This window comes from Xenopus laevis, chromosome 6S, assembly GCF_017654675.1.
Source record: "Xenopus laevis strain J_2021 chromosome 6S, Xenopus_laevis_v10.1, whole genome shotgun sequence".
Lineage (NCBI taxonomy): Eukaryota > Metazoa > Chordata > Amphibia > Anura > Pipidae > Xenopus > Xenopus laevis.
In genome coordinates this window covers 7,428,069-7,455,941 of record NC_054382.1, presented here as the reverse complement: position 1 = coordinate 7,455,941, position 27,873 = coordinate 7,428,069, and the positions used below count along the sequence as shown (strand labels likewise).

At 42.4% G+C, this 27,873-nt stretch overlaps 1 protein-coding gene across 1 annotated transcript in view; it reads right to left on the bottom strand.

Annotated features, from left to right (window-relative positions):
* Positions 1 to 27,169, bottom strand: part of oxsr1.S (oxidative stress responsive kinase 1 S homeolog) — a 59,521-nt gene extending 32,352 nt beyond the window's left edge. The window contains 1 exon segment of the mRNA NM_001093467.1: positions 26,920 to 27,169. Coding sequence (NP_001086936.1) covers positions 26,920 to 27,001 — 82 coding nt within the window. The 5' untranslated portion in view covers positions 27,002 to 27,169.
* Between the last annotated feature and the right edge of the window lie 704 nt (positions 27,170 to 27,873).

Here is a 27,873-nt window from a genome sequence, read left to right as displayed (position 1 = left end):
TTCACAATTAGTCCTTGCTTAATAACTTGTTTTGCATAAGCAACACCTTAAAGGAGAACTAAAGCTTAAATAATAGCTAGAAATGTTGTACATTATATTTGGTGCTTCTGTACCAGCCCAAGGCAACCACAGCCCTTTAGCAGTAAAGATCTGTGTCTCCAAAGATGCCCCAGTAGCTCCCCATCTTTCTTTTCTTTTTTTTCTGTACTTTTTTGTGCTAATAGTCAGGGCTGCTGGGAGCAGGGCCTTGCTATTGTAGTATTATGGGTTCCTATTGATGGCAACCCAGGATGTGCATCAAGATACACCTTAAAGGAGAACTAAAGCCTAATTAAAGAAGTAGCTAGAAATGTTGTACATGATATTTTGTGCTTCAGTACCAGCCCAAGGCAACCACAGCCCTTTAGCAGTAAAGATCTGTGTCTCCAAAGATGCCCCAGTAGCTCCCCATCTTCTTTTCTGCTGATTCACTGCACATGCTCTGTGCTGCTGTCACTTACTGAGCTTAGGGAGACACTCACAATATACAGTACACATAGAATAGAAATGGCACAATATAAGGCTGATTAGTAATTAATACAGATAATTACTACATGGCAGCACAGAAACCAGTGCAATTAGCATCAGAATTTAATAATCAGCAAACCTGTAGCATCAGCTTATATTACAGCCAGGGAAGCTCATTTTCTGCTGGATAATTAGTGACGAGCCCTAAGCTTAGCTTCTCAACAGCCAATCAGAGCCCACTGAGCATGTGAGTGTCACAGACACTTTCCAAGATGGTGACCCCCTGTGACAAGTTTGAAGTCCTGGATCATTAGGGTTGCCACCTTTTCTGGAAAAAAATACCGGCCTTCCTATATATTTATAGGAATTTATTTATATATATTAATAACATTGGGATCAGCCATCATTTTTACCGGCAAGGCCAGTAAAATACTGGCCAGAAGTCAACCCTAGTTCTGAGTGATTTGGGCCCTTCAGACCGATTGAGCAGCTCATCTGCCCATGTATAGGGTCCTCTGACTGGTCCACCTATCAATATCTGGCCGAAAAATCAGGCAGATCGTGCAGGTCTGATTTTCCCGACAGATCAAAGACCATTTCGCTCTAACGGCTTGCGTTCCTGCCTTTGTAATCCAATTGGAATGCCCTAGAGGCAAACACATCAACCAGATTAGGAGGACATATGGAGGGGAAAATATGTGCTCATTGGGTGACCTCACCAAACAACCAGAATTTGACCCAATTTAGGGTCAGGGCACATGCTCAGATTCGGGGAGATTAGTCGCCCGGCGACAAATCTCCTCTTCTTCAGGGCGACTAATTTCCCTGAACTGCCTCCCGCCGGCTAGAATGTAAATCGCCGGCGGGATGGCATTCCCTTAGGCTCACAGATTGATCCAAACACTCCTTCAACTTGTCGGATTGTGGGAATTGAAGTCCCTCTGCCATAGACACCACAGGCTTAGTGATCATATCAGTACAAGGCACAGTGTATAGCTATAATACACAATAGACATGAATATCCTGTAAATTATATCCTTATGAACAGTGCTTAGTGATGTCACCGGTTTTAATCGGAGCTTAGTGATGTCATTTCTGTCACATGAGCCACTGAAACTTGCGTATTATAATAAAATACCCCTAGTTGGAAAAGATGAAGATATTAGAAGTCCCCTCGGCCTTGTGTTTTTTAATATAGTCGTGGAACTCTTTGGTAACTTATAATATCCTTATATTTTACACTATATAAACTGTTCATAGTGATGTCATTAGTTATAAACAGAGCTTAGTGATGTCATTGTTGTCACTAAAACGTGTGTATTATAATAAATAAAGTTCCCCTTGTTGGAAAATATGAGGATATTAGAAGTTACCTTGGAGTTGCCTGTATAAGGCTAAAGTCATGGAACGCTTCGGTGACTTCTACTATCCTTATACTTTACAATAGGGGGTACGTAATTCACAATATAAGCCATATGCTGAATGGTCTATGGGGGGCAGCATTGCAGCTTTAGAACTAGAATGTGTCTGTAAGAGCCCAACACAAATCAAGCTGACACATGTAGTAAAATCTCCGGGGTGTGTAAATATCAATAGACATTATGGGGGAGAAAAACACAGAGTCAGTAAAAACACACACAGATCTGCTGTGCCAGGGAAGTGAATGGAGAAACAAGGGGAAAGGGGAGAGCATAAATATAAATATAATGGCTTAAGGCTGATGGAAGGCTAGCTTGATCAGTCTTGATATAAAGCTTTCCAGCCCAGGGATCAATAAGACTATAGAATGGCTACAGCAAGGCATTAACTAATGAGGAAGCTTTGCAGTCACACAGGGAGCTGTATTATTATCTGTACATGTGTATTTATCCAAAGGAGCGGAGGTTGCCACACTGGTTGCCCAGCAGCCATGAAGCAGAACTGCCGTATGACTATGGAAGAATACATGCCATTTATAATTGCCAGCGTCTGACTTAAAGCCACACAAAAACATGGCTCATTAATGAATAAAGCACAAAGGCCTCTGTTCTTTGTCTGAATGAAGAAATATCGCAGCACGTCTGGGAGGTGCAGCCCCATCTATAGGGAGTCTGATATCATGGCTGCCCTTACGTCCAGCATTGGATGCCCCTTGGCAACCTGTGTGCCCCCAATAGCCAATCATGCTGTGGAAGTTTAGGGCAAATTCTGCGCACCCTGTCTTTTAGCAACCCAAATACATTGTGCCAAAAAAATGTTTCACTCGGCAACAGAATGTGATTTCAGCCTTATCTGCCCCATGTCATTAAATAGGGTGCAGCAGATCATAGCATGGCCTATAATTAAGGGGTCCAACTATTCCTTAAAAGGGGAGGTTCACCTTTATCAGGGAGATTAGTCGCCCGGCGACAAATCTCCTCTTCTTCGGGCGACTAATCTCCCCGAACCGCTTCCCGCCGGCTAGAATGTAAATCGCTGGCGGGATTGCACTCGGAGCGCTTCGTTTTCCGAAGTCGCCCGACGTTTCCACGAAAAACGAATCGCTCCGAGTGCCACCCAGCCGGCAATTTACATTCTAGCCGGTGGGAGGCAGTTCGGGGAGATTAGTCGACCGAAGAACAGGAGATGTGTCGTTGGGCGACGGATCTTTGAGTCTATGGCCAACTTTAGGCTACAAATGTATTGTTATCGTTACTTATCTTTCTATACAGGCCTCTACTATTTATATTCCAGTCTCTTATTCATATCAATGCACGGTTGCTGGAGTGATAAATAACCTAGCAACCAAGCTAAATAACTCAAAAACCACATATAATAAAAAAGGGAAACCAGTGGCAAATTGTCTCGAAATATCACGCTCTATATCATATTAACAGTTAATTTAAAGGTGAACAACCCCTTTAAATCCACGACTGGTAAATGAGTATAGCTGGCACGTTTGCACATAGTAATGTAAGTTAACCCCTGCAACAACAGCCTGCACTTTACCTGCCCTAGATCATCTGCGCCCCTCCCAGCATACAATTTGCATATGTTTGTGTTGGGATGGGCACAGATTATGAAGCAAAATTGGGTGTTGGTTGAATTTTTCGCTGCCTACTCAATTTGCCACTCTGTTTGAAAGTGCCGACTGCCTGAAAGCATCTGCTGCACAATGTAATCACTGTAATCTGCAGCTCCCCAGCAGCCTATTTATATGCACTAACAACATGGGTTTTTGAGAACAAAGGCATCGTGTTAAACACAAATATGCCCATTATGCTGTCTCTATTAACTTCATTTTGTATCATTTCTTGGCTACAGTCAGTCTGCATGGGATACCTTCTATTCATTTAATGAGATAAATGTTAATAAGGAATGTGCTAATTAGCAAAGCCAGATCATTCTATGTAAGAAACGCCAAGAATGTCCAACCAAAGGCTAGAAGTTCCCTCTTGTCCTGCAGTACAGTGGGTAAGAAATGATGCTCAGCAGGAACAGTCAAGCTTGCAAGACCATAAAACTATGGCAGCATAGGTATTCCCCTGTACTAAGCACAATTCAGCAGGAACAGTCTCCTAAATTTGCTCATAGTCTGTACAGAGAGATCCCATAAAACTATGGCAGCATAGGTATTCCCCTGTACTAAGCACAATTCAGCAGGAACAGTCCCCTAAGTTTGCTCATAGTCTGTACAGAGAGATCCCATAAAACTATGGCAGCATAGGTATTCCCCTGTACTAAGCACAATTCAGCAGGAACAGTCCCTAAGTTTGTTCATAGTCTGTACAGAGAGATCCCATAAAACTATGGCAGCATAGGTATTCCCCTGTACTAAGCACAATTCAGCAGGAACAGCCCCCTAAATTTGCTCATAGTCTGTACAGAGAGATCCCATAAAACTATGGCAGCATAGGTATTCCCCTGTACTAAGCACAATTCAGCAGGAACAGTCTCCTAAATTTGCTCATAGTCTGTACAGAGAGATCCCATAAAACTATGGCAGCATAGGTATTCCCCTGTACTAAGCACAATTCAGCAGGAACAGTCCCTAAGTTTGTTCATAGTCTGTACAGAGAGATCCCATAAAACTATGTCAGCATAGGTATTCCCTGTACTAAGCACAATTCAGCAGGAACAGTCCCCTAAGTTTGCTCATAGTCTGTACAGAGAGATCCCATAAAACTATGGCAGCATAGGTATCCACTGTACTAAGCACAATTCAGCAGGAACAGTCCCTAAGTTGCTCATAGTCTGTTACAGAGAGATCCCATAAAACTATGGCAGCAATAGGTATTCCCCTGTACTAAGCACAATTCAGCAGGAACAGTCTCTAAATTTGCTCATAGTCTGTACAGAGAGATCCCATAAAACTATGGCAGCATAGGTATTCCCCTGTACTAAGCACAATTCAGCAGGAACAGTCCCTAAGTTTGCTCATAGTCTGTACAGAGAGATCCCATAAAACCTATGTCAGCATAGGTATTCCCTGTACTAAGCACAATTCAGCAGGAACAGTCCCCTAAGTTTGCCTCATAGTCTGTACAGAGAGATCCCATAAAACTATGGCAGCATAGGTATTTCCCTGTACTAAGCACAATTCAGCAGGAACAGCCCTAAGTTTGCTCATAGTCTGTACAGAGAGATCCATAAAACGATGGCAGCATAGGTATTCCCCTGTACTAAGCACAATTCAGCAGGAACAGTCTCCTAATTTGCTCATAGTCTGTACAGAGAGATCCCATAAAACTATGGCAGCATAGGTATTCCCCTGTACTAAGCACAATTCAGCAGGAACAGTCTCCTAAATTTGCTCATAGTCTGTACAGAGAGATCCCATAAAACTATGGCAGCATAGGTATTCCCCTGTACTAAGCACAATTCAGCAGGAACAGTCCCTAAGTTTGTTCATAGTCTGTACAGAGAGATCCCATAAAACTATGTCAGCATAGGTATTCCCTGTACTAAGCACAATTCAGCAGGAACAGTCCCTAAGTTTGCTCATAGTCTGTACAGAGAGATCCCATAAAACTATGGCAGCATAGGTATTCCCTGTACTAAGCACAATTCAGCAGGAACAGTCCCCTACGTTTGCTCATAGTCTGTACAGAGAGATCCCATAAAACTATGGCAGCATAGGTATTCCACTGTACTAAGCACAATTCAGCAGGAACAGTCTCCTAAATTTGCTCATAGTCTGTACAGAGAGATCCCATAAAACTATGGCAGCATAGGTATTCCCCTGTACTAAGCACAATTCAGCAGGAACAGTCTCCTAAATTTGCTCATAGTCTGTACAGAGAGATCCCATAAAACTATGGCAGCATAGGTATTCCCCTGTACTAAGCACAATTCAGCAGGAACAGTCCCTAAGTTTGCTCATAGTCTGTACAGAGAGATCCCATAAAACTATGGCAGCATAGGTATTCCCTGTACTAAGCACAATTCAGCAGGAACAGTCCCCTAAGTTTGCTCATAGTCTGTACAGAGAGATCCTAAAAATGAGTGTGGCCAAATACGCTATATATATAGTGAACTTATTGCACGAGGCTAAAGTTTGAGCTTGTCAATAGCAGCAATGATCCAGGACTTCAAACTTGTCACAGGGGGTCACCATCTTGGAAAGTGTCTGTGACACTCACATGCTCAGTGGGCTCTGATTGGCTGTTGAGAAGCTAAGCTTAGGGCTCGTCACTAATTATCCAGCAGAAAATGAGCTTCCCTGGCTGTAATATAAGCTGATGCTACAGGTTTGCTGATTATTAAATTCTGATGCTAATTGCACTGGTTTCTGTGCTGCCATGTAGTAATTATCTGTAGATACAGCGGAGAGGCATAAGAACAGGGGAAATAAGAGTGGGTAAATGCAAACTTGCAATAAAGACGACTCCTACAGCCCATAGCTATTATCAAACACTGGCCTCGTGCAGTCACTGAGCTGAGATTAGCTGACAGTCAGGAAAGTGCAGGTATCTGCTGCTGCCTTTGCTTTCCAGAGAATCTGCTTTAGGTCAATTACACTGGAGGCATTAGCAACCTAATAATCTTGCTAAAAAGCACAAGCCTATTAAGTTCAGCCTTTCAGAGGCTGCAGCCGATTCCCGCACAACAAGGAATGGAAAAACATTGCCAAAAATGACATTATAATTAATTAATTTTAGGGATGCACCGAATCCAGGATTTGGTTCTGGATTTGGACAGGATTCGGCCTTTTTTAGCAGGATTCTGATTCAGCCGAATCCTTCTACCCGGCCGAAACGAATCCGAATTTGCATATGCAAATCACGTGACTGTTGGTCACAAAACAAGGAAGCAAAAATGTTTTCCCTTTCTCAACCCTAATTTGCATATGAAAATTAGTATTCAGAATTCGGCTGAATCTTTTGCAAAGAATTCGAGGGTTCGGCCGAATCCAAAATAGTGGATTCGGAAATTTTCGTGACATTTGTCGTGACTTTCGGCGCATGTGCAGCTGTTCGGGACCAGAATATTACCCCAAATGCTTATGCGCCCAAAACGACGGTCTGCTTCCGAAGTTTTACAAAGAAAATAAGATGGTGGCCCTGAACTCCCGAGGACAGAATCTGCACCAAGGGGTATGTAAAAAAAAAAAAAAGTTAGGGGCATTTGCCCAGGGTACCAAGTAGGCTGGGGGGTAGGAGGGTCTACGTAGGGTAGGGGGGTTAGGGTTTTTTATGTAACGGGTTGAATTCTCCTTTAAAGACGCTGCCTGGTTGCTAGGTTAAATTGGCCCCTAGCAACCAGATAGCTGCTGAACAAAAAGCTAAAGAATTAAAAAAAAAACAATACAAAATGAAGGCCAAATGCCAATTGTCTCTGAACAGCATTTTTTACATCATACTAAAAGTTAATTTAACGGTGGATCCAAAACCAAACATAACATATTGCCTAATAAGAGAAAATGTAATTCTAAGCAACTCTCCAATATACAATAATTAAAGATTTCCTATGGTTTTATAGTAATAAGTAAAAGTAATTGCTACTGAAAGCAGTATCTGTGTGGCCATTTCTGTCTTTGAAACAATGTAGCAGAGATCAGTCCTCTTTCCAGGCGTCTTAATCAGCGTTTTCTGCTACATTGTTTCAATCCGCCAGTGCATAGAATAGAAATGGCAACACAGACACTGCTTTCAATAGCAATTCCATTTACTCGGAGCCTTGTAACCAGTGAAAAAGATGTAATGAATGTATATTGGAAAGTTGCTTTGAATGACATTTTCTTTCATTTGGCACAATTTTATTAGTGGTTTTGAACCGCCTTTAAATAACATGTATTCTGTTACTGGTTTAATCGGCACTGAGAATGTGCTGTTCATCTAGCAGCTAATAGAAATAAAATAATGTGTTCCCCGAGTACTGATAGAGGAGCGTGCCTGTATTACAAAAACATGCCGTTTCCCTTCTGCCAATTCTCTCTCTCTAGGAACTGTGTCAGAATAAGACAAGCCAGGAATGCCATGCCCCTCTCTAGACATCGCTGCCTGCGGATCAATTCCTTGCTATATTTTTAGCCTGTGAGAGTATTTCTTGAATATTAAATGAAACACCAAGAGATAGATGTTGACAGCGGGAAGTGACCCCTTCTCTGCCCATCAACGACTGCAGCTGTCACTTAATCCTCAGTGCGCAGGGTCAGAAGCTCAAGGACAAAAAGAGACCCCAGAGGTAGAAGCCCGACTGCCATGGGGAATAGGTCAGATTTTAACCAGTCCTAGAGGCGTATAATCATGCCGTTCATTTAGACTCATGATCTGGACAAAGAAACAGGTACCTTGAGAAAATTAAATTCATTAATTTCCATCCTCCCTAGAACTGACACTTTTCCCACCAGCTGGCAATGCCTTTTCCATCTACAGTCATATGAAAAAGTTTGGGAACCCCTCTCAGCCTGCATAATAATTTACTCCACTTTCAACAAAAAAAATAACGTGCTATGTCTTTCATTTCCCAGGAACATCTGAGTACTGGGGTGTTTTCTGAACAAAGATTTTTAGTGAAGCAGTATTCAGTTGTATGAAATTAAATCAAATGTGAAAAACTGGCTGTGCAAAAATTTGGGTACCCTTGTCATTTTGCTAATTTGAATGCATGTAACTGCTCAATACTGATTACTTGCAACACCAAATTGGTTGGATTAGCTTGTTAAGCCTTGAACTTCATAGGCAGGTGTGTCCAACCATAAGAAAATGTATTTAAGGTGGCCAATTGCAAGTTGTGCTTCTGTTTGACTCTCCTTTGAAGAGTGACAGCATGGGATCCTCAAAGCAACGCTCAAAAGATCTGAAAACAAAGATTGTTCAGTATCATGGTTTAGGTGAAGGCTACAAAAACCTCAGAGGTTTAAACTGTCAGTTTCAACTGAAAGGGCTCTTACACATGAGCGTTTTTACCTGCGCTCCCCTGCGTTCCGTTTTTCGGCGTTCAGGTGCAGGGGAGCGCAGGAATAGACGCATTTCATTATTTCAAATGGGGCTGTACTCACACAGGCGCATGTAGGCGCCGAACGCAGGTTGAGACGCAACATGCTGCATTTTTCCTGCGTTCGGCGCCTACACGCGCCCGTGTAAGTACAGCCCCATTTCAAATAATGAAATTAGTCTATTCCTGCGCTCCCCTGCGGCTGAACGCCGAAAAACGGAACGCAGGGGAGCGCAGGTAAAAACGCTCATGTGTAAGAGCCCTAAGGAAAGTAATCAGGAAATGGAAGGGCACAGGCACAGTTGCTGTAAAACCCAGGTCTGGCAGGCCTAGAAAAATACAGGAGCGGCATATGCGGAGGATTGTGAGAATGTTACAGACAACCCAAAGATCATCTCCAAAGACCTGCAAGAACATCTTGCTGCAGATGCAGGTGTATCTGTACATCGTTCTACAATTCAGTGCAATTTGCACAAAGAACATGTGTATGGCAGGGGGATGAGAAAGAAGCCCTTTCTGCACTCACACAAACACAGTCGCTTGTTGTATGTAAAAGCTCATTTAGACAAGACACAGTCATTTTGGAACAAAGTGCTTTGGACTGATGAGACAAAAATTGAGTTATTTGGTCATAACAAAAAGCACTTTGCATGGCGGAAGAAGAACACCACATTCCAAGAAAAACACCTGCTTCCGACTGTCACATTTGGTGGAGGTCCCATCATGCTGTGGGGCTGTGTGGCTAGTTCAGGGGTTGTGTGGCTAGTTCAGGGACTACTGGGGCCCTTGTTAAATTCGAGGGTCGGGTGAATTCAACCCAATATCAACAAATTCTTCAGGATAATGTTCAAATCAGTCACAAAGTTAAAGTTATGCAGGGATTAGATATTCCAACAAGACAATGACCCTAAACACACTTAGAAATCTACAAAGACATTTATGCAGAGGGACAAGTACAATATTCTGGAGTCTCCCGACTTGAATATCATGGAAAATCTATGGCAGTGATCCCCAACCAGTAGCTCGTGAGCAACATGTTGCTCTCCAACCCCTTGGATGTTGCTCTCAGGGTCCTCAAAGCACATGATTATTTTTGAATTCCAAGCTTGAAAGCAAGTTTTAATTGCATAAAAACTAAGTATAGTGCCAAGTAGAGCCTCTTGTACGCTGCCACTCCACATAGGGGCTACCAAATAGCCCATCACATCCATTATTTGGCACCCCAAGGGACTTTTGCATGCTTGTGTTGCTCCCCAACTCTTTTTATATTTGAATGAGGCTCACGGTTTAAAAAGGTTGGGGACCCCTGATCTATGGGATGATTTCAAGCAGACTGTCCATGCTCGGCAGCCATCAAATTTAACTGAACTGCAGAGATTTTGTATGGACCAATGGTCACAAATAGCCACATCCAGAATCCAGACACGCATCAAAGGCTATAGGAGGCGTCTAGAGGCTGTTACATTTGTAACTAAGTATTGATGTAATATCTCTGTTGGGGTGTCCAAATTAATGCACCTGACGAATTTTTTATGATGCATATTTTTTGTTAATCCAATAAACTTTATGTCACTGCTGAAATACTACTGTTTCCATAAGACATGTTATATATTAAAAGGAAGTTGCTACTTTGAAAGCTCAGCCAATGATAAACAAAACTGCAAAGAATTAAGAGGGGTTCCCAAACTTTTTCATATGACTGTATAGCATGCCACTATTTCCCATGGTAGGTCAGCAAGTTGAGTATTCACTGTAGCTCCAGTCAGGTAAGTACAAGCGATCACTTGGGGGTGCCTAACTTTTGGCACCACAAGTTAAAAGACCTTTCCTTCTCCTTTAAATACAAGCACTGCAAATAATCAAAACAGATTAAAGAGCTTCTATGAAGAAGGATATGGCAGAAGCAATTCTGTTTCCAAGAACAATATTCTCGTTAATTTTTGGAATGTGTTCAACAGCAATTATACAGCTATCTGCCAGGTTCAAGTAATATGGTATGGGATCAGTTATCCGGAAGCCCGTTATCCAGAATCCATAGACTGTAATAATAAAACAGCAGCTTGTACTTGATCCCAAGTGAGATATAATTAATCCTTATTGGTGGCATAACCAGCCTAATGAGTGTATTTACTTTTTGAATGATTTTCTAGTAGACTTGAGATATGAAGACAATGATTTGACTCAAAGATCCCGAAAAACCTAGGTTCCTAACATTCTGGATAACAGATCCCATACCTGTATAAGCTGCTTTAGGTTTTCCAGTTGTTTTTTGGTTTATGTGGTACAACTTTGATTTTGGTTTAGCATGTGGTTTATATTTTTGTGTATGTTGTGTAATTAACTTTATTAATCAACGTGGAAAATACATCAGTACATTAAAGGAACAGGAACACCAAGAAATGTAAGCATTATAAAGTAATTAACAGATATACTGCTAGCATGCAGTGGTAAAAACTGTGTGTTTGCTCAGGTTACATAACAAATAACAGATCAAACACCATTGTATTGAACAGGGCTCATCCATTATCTGCTGTGTGGCTGCCCCCATGGCTACACAGCAGCTTGTTTATATAAACTATAGTAGTACTTATCTGTTGTCTACTGTGTATCCTGTGCTTGAATGGCTGCCCCCATGGCCACACAGCAGCTTGTTTATATAAACTATAGTAGTACTTATCTGTTGTCTACTGTGTATCCTGTGCTTGAGTGGCTGCCCCCATGACTACACAGCAGCTTGTTTATATGAACTATAGTAGTACTTATCTGTTATCTACTGTGTATCCTGTGCTTGAATGGCTGCCCCCATGGTTACACAGCAGCTTGTTTATATAAACTATAGTAGTACTTATCTGTTATCTACTGTGTATCCTGTGCTTGAATGGCTGCCCCCATGGCTACACAGCAGCTTGTTTATATAAACTATAGTAGTACTTATCTGTTATCTACTGTGTATCCTGTGCTTGAATGGCTGCCCCCGTGGCTACACAGCAGCTTGTTTATATAAACTATAGTAGTACTTATCTGTTATCTACTGTGTATCCTGTGCTTGAATGGCTGCCCCCATGGCTACACAGCAGCTTGTTTATATAAACTATAGTAGTACTTATCTGTTATCTACTGTGTATCCTGTGCTTGAATGGCTGCCCCCATGGCTACACAGCAGCTTGTTTATATAAACTATAGTAGTACTTATCTGTTATCTACTGTGTATCCTGTGCTTGAATGGCTGCCCCCATGGCTACACAGCAGCTTGTTTATATAAACTATAGTAGTACTTATCTGTTATCTACTGTGTATCCTGTGCTTGAATGGCTGCCCCATGGCTACACAGCAGCTTGTTTATATAAACTATAGTAGTACTTATATGTTATCTACTGTGTATCCTGTGCTTGAATGGCTGCCCCCATGGCTACTCAGCAGCTTGTTTATATAAACTATAGTAGTCTTTCTGAAGCAAACACGCCAGTTTTACCAGTGCAGTTGAACCATACATTATATTTTAATTACTTTGATACACTTTCAGATTTTGGGGTTACTTTTTCTTTTAAAACAAGGAGTCATAGTTGAAGTATGTATGTACCAACTCCACAGCACTGATGCCATATATACTGAATATCTACCTGATTATTTTAGTTTTCTAATGGTACCAGTCTGCTGCAGGAATCCCATGCCAGCAACCATTTAATCAGTTACACAGGTCAGTAAAATTCTTTTTAAAAATGCATTAATACAGCCTTCCGTAATTTGGAGCAATCTGGATTATGGGTTTCCCGATAATGGATCCCATACCTGTATTCAAAGGGAAATAGCAGGGCTGTCGCATCCAGAGAAATAAGAGAGCGAGGCTTTTAGCTGTATCTAACAAGCAAGGTTTTTGCAGTTCTGCGTGCGATGCATTCAACAGACAATTCTCCCAGGAACCCCTGGCTTCCCATTTATCTGCCCTTGTTAAAGGAGAGAAGGGGAGAAGTTGGGGGCGGGTGAGACATTTGATGTGGAAATAAAAAATAATGACTGCTGAACTCACAAAAAGAACAGCATTAATACTGCATGGCGGAGCAGACTTGAGTTCAGCAGGGAGGCGCAGAGCCACTCAGCAGAATGTGCCGGGGATGCAGAGTCACTTAAAGGAGAATTAAACCCTAAAAATTAATATGATTAAAAATACCATATATTATATATTGAACAGGGGGCTATAGTTTCAGCTTGTCAATAGCAGCAATGATCCAGGACTTCAAACTTGTCACAGGGGGTCACCATCTTGGAAAGTGTCTGTGACACTCACATGCTCAGTGGGCTCTGATTGGCTGTTGAGAAGCTAAGCTTAGGGCTCGTCACTAATTATCCAGCAGAAAATGAGCTTCCCTGGCTGTAATATAAGCTGATGCTACAGGTTTGCTGATTATTAAATTCTGATGCTAATTGCACTGGTTTCTGTGCTGCCATGTAGTAATTATGTGTATTAATTACTAATCAGCCTTATATTGTGACATTTCTATTCTATGTGTACTGTATATTGTGAGTGGGTCCCTAAGCTCAGTAAGTGACAGCAGCACAGAGCATGTGCAGTGAATCAGCAGAAAAGAAGATGGGGAGCTACTGGGGCATCTTTGGAGACACAGATCTTTACTGCTAAAGGGCTGTGGTTGCCTTGGGCTGGTACAGAAGCACAAAACATCATGTACAACATTTCTAGCTACTTCTTTAGTTAGACTTTCGCATCTTCTCCCCAAGCGCTGGGCTCTTCTAGGGTTGGGTAGGAGGCGGAATACAAATATATAAATGGATATGAAGCCACTTATAAAGCTCTTGTGGGTCACACAACTCAGCTACTTGCTTTATGGCACAGTTAAAGGTGACATTAACCTCACACTTAATTTTAATATCATGCACTCAGTGAAATACTAATGCAAACTGCAATGAGAATTAAAAGTTTAATGGGTTCTGTATTATTCAACAAAACTCTCTGCAGCGGAATAGGACATTGCCCGAGTAGTAATAAAATCTAGTCTCGCTATCAGAACGTGTCCTCATTTCTAACGTATGTAAAGTTAAATTCCCGCTGCCTAGAATCTAAATCGCCTCACGAGGAAACTTCGGGCGACTTCGGAATACAAAGTGCTCCGAGTGCCATCCTGCCGTCGGTTTAGATTCCAGCCGGCGGGAAGGCTTTTCAGGGAGATTAGTCGCCCGAAGAAGAGGCGATTAATTACCGGGCGACTAAATCTCCCTGAATCTTCCCGTGTGTCTCCGCCCTTAGACTGAACTGGCAGTTTATCTGCCAATGTATGGGGTCTCCCAGATTGATAGACTAAAAAATCGGCCTATCGATTGGGAAGGTTTGATCGAGTACCGCATCGGCTAGGGTCCTATGATCTGCCAGCTTCCATTTTCTTCATTATAATCTGATCATTTGGCCCTAGGGCGAATATTTTTAAAATGGTTTGCTTTTTCTCTGTAATAATAAAACAGTATCTTGTACTTGATACCAACTAAAGGTGGTCATACACGAGCGGATCTCAGCGAGCGGATCTCATTTCGCGGATCTCATTGCGCGGATCTCATCGCGTATGGCCACATTTAGTTGGGATCAAGTACAATATACTGTTTTATCATTACACAGAAAAAGGAAATCATTTTAAAAAATTTTGATTATTTGGATAAAACAGAGTCTATGGGACACGGCCTTTCCATAATGCGGAGTTTCTGGATAACGGATTTCCGTATTAACAGTTCCAATACCTGTACTCTTATCTGTATCTGGAATATGTATTCCTATTGGTGTATTTTTAAAGATTATCTTTTGGGTAGAAAGAAAATGAGCAATAGGGGGTGCCATTGCTGTAGTGAGCACAACTTTTTTTATTTTTTGTTTTTTATTATTTTTATTATTTTGTTATTTTATTTTTATTTTACAATTTTTCACACATAAAACAAACATTTGTATGTATGCACAACACTCAACGTTCTCCTGAATATCCCATCAACAGGGTGTAATATTAGAACCGTAGGGAAAGTTATTAGACATTTATCAACATATTACTAAACAAGCAAATCTCCTATAGTACCTCAGGACTATTTGTAATCGGGTTTAATATCCAGAGTAACCAAATGTCAATAAATTTGTCTGGACATCCCCGAGCTATTTATGTTTCCTTGTAAAATGGCAAAGCCGCATTCCAAGCCTCTTTGGTAGGTGCCAGTGGTCTGTTCCATTTGAGAACTATCATTTATGTGGCGTAGAACAAAAGAGTTTGAAGGAACACTCTGACTTCCTTGGAAAAGTCATGCCCAGTCATTAAAGGAGATGGAAAGCTACAGAGGCATTTTATTGCCAGTAGATTAGCTGCAATAGTGCAACTAGAATGCTATATTTATTCTGTAGAATGATTTACCATACCTGAGTAAAAAGCTCTAGAAACTCTCTGTTTGTCTAGAATAGGAGCTGCTGTATTAACATGGTGTGACATCACTTCCTGCCTGAGTCTCTCCCTGCTCTGGGCTCAGATTACAGTAGAGAAGGGAGGGGGGGGAAGAGGAGCAAACTGAGCATGCTCTTGCCCAGGGCAATGAGGTTTAAGCTGAAGGCAGGAAGTCTGATTCAGAAGCCCATGAGTACACAATAGAAGGAAAGAAATGCAGTGTTTCTTTTGACAGGGGACTCAGAGCAGCACTACTTTGAGGGTTTACTGGTATATTTAGATGGACCTTTCTGATAAGGATCACTTAGTTTTAACCTTTCCTTCTCCTTTAACCCCAGTAGTGCAGCTGTTTGGGTAGGTTCGACTTGAAGCACCATGACTTTTGAAATAAAAGCAAAAACTCGTGTCCAATAGCCTTGAATTGCAACATAGGACCATGTCATGTGGAACCAGTTTCCAGTTTCTGAACAACATCTGGGGCAGGTTTTGGGCCTGTCCGGGTTTACCAAGTTGAGCCTTTCTGGTGTCATGTAAATGCGATGAAGAAATTTAACTTGTATCAGTTTGTCCTTGGCTGATACTAAGGGCGCTAGTAGATGTCGTAGCACAATCGCCCAATTATTTTCTGTTAGTGTAGCACAATTCAGCAGGAACAGTCCCCTAAGTTTGCTTATAGTCTGTATAGAGAGATCCCATATAACTGTGGCAGCATAGGTATTCCCTGTACTAAGCACAATTCAGCAGGAACAGTCCCCTAAGTTTGCTCATAGTCTGTACAGAGAGATTCCATAAAACTATGGCAGCATAGGTATTCCCTGTACTAAGCACAATTCAGCAGGAACAGTCCCCTAAGCTTGCTCGTAGTCTGTACAGAGAGATCCCATAAAATATGGCAGTATAGGTATTCCCTGTACTAAGCACAATTCAGCAGGAACAGTCCCCTAAGTTTGCTCATAGTCTGTACAGAGAGATCCCATAAAACTATGGCAGCATAGGTATTCCCCTGTACTAAGCACAATTCAGCAGGAACAGTCCCCTAAGCTTGCTCGTAGTCTGTACAGAGAGATCCCATAAAACTATGGCAGCATAGGTATTCCCCTGTATTAAGCACAATTCAGCAGGGACAGCCCCTAAGTTTGCTCATAGTCTGTACAGAGAGATCCCATAAAACTATGGCAGCATAGGTATTCCCTGTACTAAGCACAATTCAGCAGGAACAGTCCCCTAAAGGTGGCCATACACGGATAGATCCGCTCGTTTGGCGATGTCGCCAAACGAGCGGATCTCCCTCCGATATGCCCACCTTGAGGTGGGCAATATCGGGCTAATCCGATCGTGGGCCCTAGGGCCCAACGATCGGATTCTTCACGTTCGCAAACGGGCGGTCGGATCGCAGGACCGCATCAACGAACAGATGCGGCCGCGATCCGACGGGATTTTTAACCCCATCCGATCGAGATCTGGCCGACTTTCGGCCAGATCTCGATCGGGGAAGCCCGTCGGGGGCCCCCATACACGGGCCAATAAGCTGCCGACTCGGTCTGTCGGCAGCTTTTATCGGCCCGTGTATGGCCACCTTAAGTTTGCTCATAGTCTGTACAGAGTGATATCATAAAACTATGGCAGCATAGGTATTCCTCTGTACTAAGCACAATTCAGCAGGAACAGACCCTAACATTGCTTATGGTATATACAGAGAAATCCATAAAACTAAGCTCAGGTATAGATAATGCTTCTGTACTAAGGCTGCACTATGGCAATAATGAGAATAAGGATCAGGCTGTAGGATAACAGGACATAACTATGTAAAGCCACAACACTATATGACAAGGGATGACAAATGCTTACTCTTCCCCTAAATTCTACCCCCTACTATATAAATACCACCCAAAACTAAAAGCCACCGGACCACAGATGGATCCTTAGCCATTGTGTATCAAAACCAACAGGAATAAATTGTAAAGAAAATCAGAAACAGAGAAAAAAATATGAATGCTCATCAGCAATGATCTATGCGTGATACAATGAGATGCCTTTGATATTGCAACACAATCAAAAGCATCAGGACCCTCTGCTGCCATCCACCCCTAGAACCTGCAGCCCTGAATGGGTTAAGCACTCAGCCTGGGGCTTTAATGAAGTCAGGCCCCTGCCTCTCAAAATCAAAAGCCCAAATTCACAGGGACGGGAGGCCGCCCCGCCCCTCTCCCGAGTGAGGAAATTCCAGAGATTCCCAACTTCTAAAGAAGCCCTGATCTGTGAGGCTTATTGATATTCCGCTGCCATCTGGGTGTCTCTGTGGGAGTTGGGCTCCACACCTACTTGGGGATTGTGGGAGTGAGTAGGTCAAGGGCTGCACCCCCATAATGATGCGCTGCATGGTACAGTCCCACAGCCTCTCATTCCCATAACGGGGCACATAACCAAAGGCCTCCCCCTAAAAACAAATGTAGTTTTCCAATATACATTAATTACTAGGGATGCACCGAATCCAGGATTCTGTTCGGCCTTTTTCAGGAGGATCCTAGCGGAAGGGACAATGTACTTTTATTTGTCATGCCAGAACAGTGTATTTATAATTATCTTTATTCTAGGCCGGTGGTACGAAGTTTGGAGGATGCTGAGAGCTCTGGGAATTATGTAATAACAGGTGTAAAGTCTGCACTAGTAATTGTAACCCACAGCAGCCAATCAGCAGGTAGAACTCACTAGAGACCTGTTTGAAAACAAAGATCTGATTGGTTGCTTTGAGTTACGGAGCACACGAATGACACATTTCCAGGCTTACTGGCCTATATATAACTAGAACTAGTATCTGGTTGGTTTCGGCCAAATTAGTAAAAAAAAAAACAGTCCTGCAGCGGGTCGGGAACCCGCGTGTTACCCACAAAAAAAGCGGGTACCTTACGGGATGAGGTCTGAATTTTTGGATGTGGGTATAGATTGGTATAGGGGCTGCGGGTCTCATATATATGTTTAATGTTATATGGTCTAGATTTTATTCCTTTTAAAGTTTTACAAAACTTTTTTCTGTCTCCGCCTACTTCTGATGATGTCACTTCCTATTTGCAGCAACAGCACTTCCTGTTTAAAGGAGAAGGAAAGGTTAAAACTAAGTAAGCCTTATCAGAAAGGTCCACCTAAATACACCAGTAAACCCTCAAAGTAATGCTGCTCGGAGTCCTCTGTCAAAAGAAACACTGAATTTCTTTCCTTCTATTGTGTACTCATGGGCTTCTGTATCAGACTTCCTGTTTTCAGCTTAAACCTCCAGGGCTTGGGCTTGAGCATGCTCAGTTTGCTCCTCTCCCCCCTCCCTTCTCTGCTGGAATCTGAGCCCAGAGCTATGAGTGAGCAGAGAGAGACTCAAGCTAATATGGCAGCTGCTATCCTAAACAAACAGAGAGCTTCTAGAGCTTTTTACTTTTATGGTAAAACATTCTACATAAATATAGCATTCTGAATTCATAATTAGCCATGCAGGCTGTGGATTCCATATGTGTTAGGTTTTAAAGGGGTGAGGTGGCAACCCTAGGGTTCATGGTCTCAAAAATTGGTTCCGCATAGGACTCTAGTCCATGGCCAGGGTTCTGTATGGGAGCCAACTAATGGCCTAAAACAATCACACCACTAAGGGCAAGGTCACACGAGGCGCTATTTACGTTGCGTCTTTAAAAACGTACAGCCGAGCGTAAAAACGCACACAATGAAGCCCTGTTGAAAAGAATGGAATACGCACTATAGCAATTCCCATGGGGCGCTTGCGAGCCAATATCCTCCACAAGACGCCAATATTTGCGTTTTTTTAGCAATACGCCAAGGAAATGCCATATTATTGAACGCTTTGGGATCTGCAGGTTCGGAAATACACTTCACTGAAATACGCTGCGTATTTTGAACATGGCGGGCAAACTCTCGCGAGATGGATTTCACATATACGTATTTACGGCCTTGTATGCTGGTGACGCAATTACGTTGGGTATTGATGAGCAGTACGGCTGCATTCTGCATGTAAATTGTTTTGCACTTTTTTTTCCACTAAAGTTTACTAAAATTCTTCTGAGTGGAATTGTGGGGAACGAGAAAAAACAATGTGTTTTTCAGACTTTCATGCATACGTGTGTGGTTTCATTTGCGTACTTATGCTCGGCTGCACGTTTTTAAAAACGCCTTGTGTGACCTTGCCCTAAGATTTGCTCAACTTGGACAAAGATCTCTGTGACTGTTGAGCTCCCAAATCCGGGAGTCTTGGTTTGCACAGCCTCCAGTACAAGCTCAACTATTTAACATCAAAAGCCTTTAAAAGCCCTGTGCTGCAGGGAAGATCGCTGCACATTTACTCAGAACTGCTTTATGATATAAAACAGGAGAGCTAAGGGCAGAGGGACTTTGGGATGTCCGACAACCAAATGCCTATTGAGCCACACACACAGATTTGTGATTGGCTAAACTGTATGCATATTTAATTAGGAAAGGCCTTGGCTCTTATACTGGGTGGAGAGGGGTTTGTGCAGCAAGTGAAAGTTTGGTTTTCTGCTGTTGTGGTTGGATAGGATAATACAATAGGTATGGGATCCTTTATCCAGAAACCCATTATCCAGAAAGTTCCAAATCCGATCTCTCTGTAATAATAAAACAATAGCTTGTGTTTGATCCCAACTAAGATATAATTAATCCTTATTGGAAGCAAAACCAGCCTATTGGGTTTATTAAAGGTTTACATGATTTTCAAGTAGATCCAAATAAAGGAAAGATCCACTATCCAGAAAACCCCAGATCCTGCACAATCTGGATAACAGGTTCCACTCCTGTATCATCATTTCAAAATAGAGTGATGTTAATGGTCTCTTAGTAGAGAGTTATATAAACTGCACAGGTATCGGACCTGGGGTTTTCCGGATAACGGATCTTTCCATAATTTGTATCTTCATACCTTAAGTCTACTTAAAAATCATAAAAACTTTAAATGAAGCCAATAGGCTGGTTTTTCCTCCAATAAGGATTAATTATATCTTAGCTGGGAATCAAATACAAGGGACAGTTTTATTATTACAGAGAAAAAGGAAATCATCAAAAGATTCGGAACTTTCAGGATATCGGGTTTCTGGATAATGGATCCCACACCTGTAGTAGATATATTGGACCACAAGTGGTGCCTTTGCATAGGAAGCAAGCAAGGTGGCAGCTCCCACCTAGAAACACCTGAAAACATATAAAAAGTACACAATGAGCTACACTGTTCAGACTCAAAGGCTGTATATTTTGTTCCGCAAATCCCTTTTTACTGTATGTTTGTACAAATATTCAGTAAAACATGTTGACTTGGGTTATTCTGCACAAGGGGCTTATTAATGTTTATTTATATGAGTGGGAGCGACTGTACTATCCCTTGCTTAATCAATCTTGCTCATAGACCCCAGTGAAAGTGCGGCCTCTAGAGGCCAAAAGCAGGAAAGCACGACTTATTAATCGAGTACATAGGATGCATGTTTCATGGCGGCAATCACGTTTTACTTGGCACCAGTCTGTAAAATGCTACAGAGAAACACCATATATCAGTATGCACTATTGTATGTATATCAGCTTTATATGCAAGGATAGGACAATGCTCAGACTTGTATACACCAGCAATGATGTTCCCTTTAACTCCCCCATCATATTTCACAGGCCAGTGGAAATTCTGACTCTCAAGTCTAGGCACGAGTCAGTTCCCAGTGTATATTCCACAAGGATGACAGGCACAACTGCCCATTTGGATTTCCTTAGCCTATAGTAGAGCCGCTCAAAGCCTGGATTTTACCCACCCCCAAATATAATTTACAGGATATTGTTATGGGATGACATAGGGCATGCTGGGAACTGTAGTTTAACATCTGCTCTACCGCCACAGGTTGCCAGGTGACAATGAATGGATGGATATATATATATATATACACACACACATACATATCACATACATATTTAATACACAAAAGCCATGAATATCTTGTAAATGATATCCTTATAAACGGTGAGTTCTGATGTCATCAGTTATAAACGGTGAGTTCTGATGTCATTTCTGTCACATGACTCACTGAAATAAACTATTATAATAAATAAAGTACCCCCCCAGTTGCAAAATATGAGGATAATAGAAATTACCTCGGAGATCCATGACCTGTATAAAAACACTCAGCCTTCGGCCTCCTACTTTTATATGGTCATGAAACTCCTCGGTTACTTATAATATCCTTATATTTTACAAGAGGGGGTACTTTATTCACTATACAATACTAATATGTCAGGCAGATTAATGTTGCTCATTTACATGGACAGTACAATACTATACATAGGATTGGGCTAATTTGCTATGGACCGACAAGGTGCAGAGTCCAACACACAGGCACAAACCACCATGTTTTTTTACCCATAATACTCAGTGCCACGCCCAAGTGGCAAGAACCCTCGGTAAAGGCACAGTGCATGAGCTCAAAGGGGTTCAACTTTATATTTCAGCACTTGTACAGTTAAACTGGAGAGTTCTAGAAATATATAGAGAAAACATATGTTATATAGAGGTTTGATTTGCCCTTTAATTCTCCAGTCACCCTGCTTGAAGTCACTGGACCGGTAGCTGTATTTCTTTCTATAGAGATGATATTGGATAACCCAAGAAACAAATTCATCAGCCCTGGATCCTATAGCTGAGGCTCTGGCAAAACATTTGGCCAAACCACTGTAACTAGAAGCCTCCGAAGCCAAAAGAGAGCAGGGCTGAGCCGATGGCTCCTGGGAGAGGGAAAGACACTGAGCAAAGAAAATAAAATTAGAGATGAGAAGGAGGTAGGACTTTAGTGAGTCAGACAGATGATTAACCCCTTTAGTTTGAGGAGAGAGATACAACCTAATAAAAAAGCATGGAAGCATGAATAACATATAAAATATAGCTTTATAAATGGTGCTTAGTGATGTCATCAGTTTTAATGGCTGTCACATGACTCACTGTGATTAGTGCATTATATAGTGAATAAAGTACCCCCTCTTGTAAAATATAAGGATATTATAAGTTACCGAGGAGTTTCATGACTATATAAAAACACGAGGCCGAAGGCCGAGTGTTTTTATAAAGGTCATGGAACTCCGAGGTAACTTCTAATATCCTCATATTTTACAACTGGGGGTACTTTATTTATTATAATACACAAATTTTAGTGAGTCATGTGACAGAAATTACATCACTACTCACCGTTTATAACTGATGACATCACTACTCACCGTTTATAAGGATATAATTTACAAGATATTCATGGCTTTTGTGTATTATATAGTAAATAAAGTACCCCCTATTGTAAAAGTATCGAAGGCCGTGTTCTTTTAAATAGGACATGGAACTCTGAGGTTACTTCTAATAGCCTCTTATTTTACAAGGGGCACTTTATTTATTATAATACACAAGTTTTAGAGAGTCATGTGACAGAAATGACATCACTACTCACCGATTATAAGGATATAATTTACAAGATATTCCTGGCTTCTGTGTATTATTATCAATTATGTATCCCTTATTATAAATGTGAGAATTAGTAGTCACTAACGGTACAACTCAGCCTGCAGCCTTGTGCCTTTATATGGTCACAGAACAAACCCTTAGTGACTTCTAATATCCTTATCATTTACAGTAGGGGGTACATTATCCCTTATAATACATGAGTGATACTCAAGAGTTCCCTGTACAACTCAGCCTGTAGCCTTATGCCTTTATATGGTCACAGAACAACCCCTCAGTGACTTCTAATATCCTTATTATTTACAGTAGGGGGTACATTATCCCTTATAATACACGAGTGATACTCACAGTTCCCTGTATAACTCAGCCTGCAGCCTTGTGCCTTTATATGGTCACAGAACAACCCCTCAGTGACTTCTAATATCCTTATCATTTACAGTAGGGGGTACATTATCCCTTATAATACATGAGTGATACTCAAGAGTTCCCTGTACAACTCAGCCTGTAGCCTTATGCCTTTATATGGTCACAGAACAACCCCTCAGTGACTTCTAATATCCTTATTATTTACAGTAGGGGGTACATTATCCCTTATAATACACGAGTGATACTCACAGTTCCCTGTATAACTCAGCCTGTAGCCTTGTGCCTTTATATGGTCACAGAACAACCCCTCAGTGACTTCTAATATCCTTATCATTTACAGTAGGGGGTACATTATCCCTTATAATACATGAGTGATACTCAGAGTTCCCTGTATAACTCAGCCTGCAGCCTTGTGCCTTTATATGGTCACATAACCCCTCAGTGTTAAAAATACAGCGCTGCATATATACGTACATATGAGGTTTACATGTTATGTGTATAGTGCATAAATACAATGCATCGGTTTGTACTGCTTTAGCTAAGCCTCCTTATCTATTTCACTCTCATTGTTAAATAGGCCTCAGGCATACCAGGCAAACAGCAGTGCAGTAAATGTTTATGAGCCATTCAAATAAAGAGTATTTGATCCTGTTTTGTCTTGTGTGACACTGGCTTAAAGGAACAGTAACATCAAAAAATAAAAGTGGTTTATAGTAATACAAATATAATGCAGTGTTGCCCTGCAGTGGTAAAACTGCTGTGTTTGCTTCAGAAACACTACTATTGTTTATATAAATAAGCTGCTGTGTAGCCATGACTGAGTTGGCAGCTTATTATCTGCCCATGTATGGGTCCTGCCTGATATCTAGCCAAAAAACAACCAGATATGTATTGGACAGGTTGGGACGAGGATCACATTGGCTCATTGATTCAGTCGACTCCCGACTGTGTGTATTGCTGCCTATTATAATCTGATTATTAGAACAGCCATATTGGTATCTGCTCTGCTCATTTGGCCTCCTCTGATTTAAGGTATATGACCACCTTTAGATCATGGAGGTGGATCTAAAAATCAGATTATTCAGCATGTGTGTGGCCAAATTGCACAAGACTTGGGAAAAATCAGTCTGTGCATGGCGGCCTCAAGGCTACAATCGTACATTCACCAGGTGCCAGATAATACATGAACGTCCCACCGAAAAGGGTAACTGGCATGAAAAATTTAAATTGCCCACAGCCAATCAAATGAGACCTGATTGAAAAGTCAATGGTTGCTCTTAACAGGAATGATCAACAGTTGTGCACCACTGTCCAATACAATGTGTCAGTCTGTCCCTATAGTAAGGGGCATAGAATAAACACGGGTCCTTTGGATCAGCTTATTGGTTCGTGTGTGTGCCCATCCGCCGTACTTCCCCGAGCGATATCTGGCCGAATCCTGCTAAAAAAGGCTGAATCCTGGCCGAATCCCGAACCGAATCCTGGATTCGGTGCATCCCTAACAATCATACTTTCAAATGGCAGGGGGGAGCCCCCACCTTACTTCCCTGACCTAGAGCAGCTTTGTTTGTTTCCTGCAGAGCAGTTGGTGACCGTGTAGAGCTTTGTATCCGCAGACCCAGTGCAGTCTGCATATTCTGATTATTAATCAGTTTTGATGTTTCGGCTTCTGGCAGATATTTCACTTTTGATCATTTATGACGATCCCTAAGATTAACCTCCCAACTGAAGCCCAGACCACACTGAGCATGTGCAGTCTTGATCTTGCAAAGATGTTACAAGATGAAAGCCCTCTGTTGCCAACTTTGAAAACAAATTGGTTTATTAGGCTTTTTGTGCAGTAAATTCATGTTTATATTTAGTATACAAAATACAGCATTTCTAGCCTTATTCTATTTTAGACTTTAGTTCCCCTTTAAGGTTTAGTAATTGTAAATGTAATGCTACACAAGTGTAAATTTCTCCAGCATTCACATGCCAACTCCATGGTATCCAATCATGTCCCTGGTACCACTTACAACCAAAAAAGCTCATTTTGTGCCACCACCAAGTTACCCTCCAGCTGTTACACCCAGCAACTCCCAGCACCCACCAAGAACCAACAGCAGTGGTGGATAATGCCTGAATAGAACCAGAACTGCCTTTTCTTGGCATTTCCAACACACAACTGCGACCCCCATGTTTATTGTACCAGACATGCCCCCCCCCCCCGTCCATGAGCTCACACACAACCTGTGGCACCTACAACACATTACTCCATTACTCCTACAACAACTCCATTACTCCAACACATTACTCCATTACTCCTACAACACATTACTCCATTACTCCTACAACAACTCCATTACTCCAACACATTACTCCATTACTCCTACAACACATTACTCCATTACTCCTACAACACATTACTCCATTACTCCTACAACACATTACTCCATTACTCCAACAACACATTACTCCGACACATTACTCTATTACTACAACACAAACTGTGTCATTCTTCCCCTTCAGTGTCCTATCAAGCCTGTGTCACCTGCTCTGTGTTGGCCCCCTCCCATAATGACGGACATGTAATCATTCACTGAGTATACACAGCCTGTACCTGGCACCTACACCGTGTGCCCACAGCATTCTTCCAACCCCTGCAAAGTCCTAGTGTTCTGCCTAGAACATCTGGTGCCACCTTAAATTTGTTCCCTTCCACCTGTGCCACTCCCAGCCTGGTAACCTACACAAATCACTTGGAGTAAATCCCATATGGCAGTTGATACCGACTGCCACCCTCGCTGTGCCAGAAGCCGATGCCAGGCTCACAATGTCACATCGCACTGGCACAAACACACACCCATCATCTATCTCATGCGCCAACCGACACACACTCAGTATTCCAGTAACGTACAGACACACAGCTGTTAACCCTTCCCTGTCTGCCCAAATCCATCCTTTCCCACACTCCCCGGAGCCACACGTGTTGACTTACAAACACCCGCTGATCTCTGGAATTACTTTAACCCATTCATAAATAATGTCTAGAGATACAAAGGAGCATCGTTATATCTATTCATTGTGCATCAGGGATGTTCAACCCGTGGCCTTCCAGCTGACCATCTACAACTCCCAGCACCCCAACCCAACCGATGGCCAGCAGGGCCTTAGCTAACAAAGAGTGGGGTCCCTGCAGAAAGAATGAGGCCCCCGTCTGACAAAAGGTAGATATATAAGGGACATCAAGCCCATACACTGCAGCCAAACTGCCAGCACCCCCAGCCAAACTGCCAGCACCCCCAGCCAAACTGCCAGCACCCCCAGCCAAACTGCCAGCACCCCCAGCTGAAGGGATGACACATACTGCAGTCTGCAAATCTGGAACAACTGTTGCACAATGTAGGAAACCCTTTTTACTTTCATCAAGAGAAACCCCCTCGCTCTCTCTGGAGCCCCTGTAAACGTTGGGCCCTAGAGGCAACACCCCCCTGTGCCCTAAGAAGAGCCCTGGGAGGCCAGGGGTGGGTTACATGACAGTCAGCCTCTGTATAAGATCTAATCTCTTATAGATAAAGTAAGCCCAATAGAAATGGTATGATCCAATGGTGTAATAGTGATTTATAGTCTATAAGTGTACAGGCTACAGTCACTACATATATATATATATATACACACACAGCAGCTACAGATAGATAATAGCACAGATATATAATTTTAACGCCCAGCAGAGAAGGGAGACCAATCCCAACTACTCACCAATGACCTCCTGCAGCTCATAGTCGTCCCTGTTGATGGACCATGGGAGGGAGCTGGGGTCCTGCTGCTGCTGCTCTGACATGGCTCTTACACACACAGACTCACACAAGGGCTGCTTTGGCTGCTGGGCCAGGTGGCTGCTTAGGCGATAGGTTGGCTCGGGCGTGGGCCGGTCTCAGAGGTCGCTCTGCACTTCCTGAACGGTGAGCCCGGCTCTACCCCCTCCCCGCTGTCTCACTTCTCCTCCTGCACTCACATTGCCAAACTTTGCCTTTCCCCCTACCCGGCCTGCCGTGCCCAGGGCCGCGTGACGTCACTGGAGCGCCAGCGTCCTGCGGCAGGCGCCATATTGAATGTGGCATGGGAAAGCTTCTGTTCGCTTTTATTGCTCCGCCTTATACCTCTTGCAACTTCACAGCAGTCAGCCAGCTGTGATTTTCTTAGCTATTGCTGGAGTCTTATAAAACATGAGGAGGGCCACAAAATGGAGATTTTTTTCTACTGTACTGAGTTTGTCTCCTAACGCCACAGGCCAGTGTATCTCACTGAGCACAGCTGGGAAGAACTGCTGCTTTACACACTACTGAATACACGTTCTGTGAGGGAAGCCCAGCCTGGGCCCAGTGTCTCTCCTGCAGCCTGTACCTCAGGGATCATTTGCTGGTGTGGAAGTTTATAGTGTATCACAGCTCCTGTCACCAGGGTCACCATTAGAAATCACTGGACCATACAACAACATTTTTGGGGCCCCCCATATAAGTTGAAAAAATAAACATTGGTGCCATGGACCCCCATAAAAGTTTTTTAAAAATCATTGGTGGTCAGGGCCCAACATAAATGTTAGCGACAGGTAGGGTTGCCACCTGGCCGGTATTTTAAAAAAAAATAAGGTAAAAATGATGGCTGATCCCAATGTAATTAATAGGGAATAAAGATAAATATATAGGAAGGCCA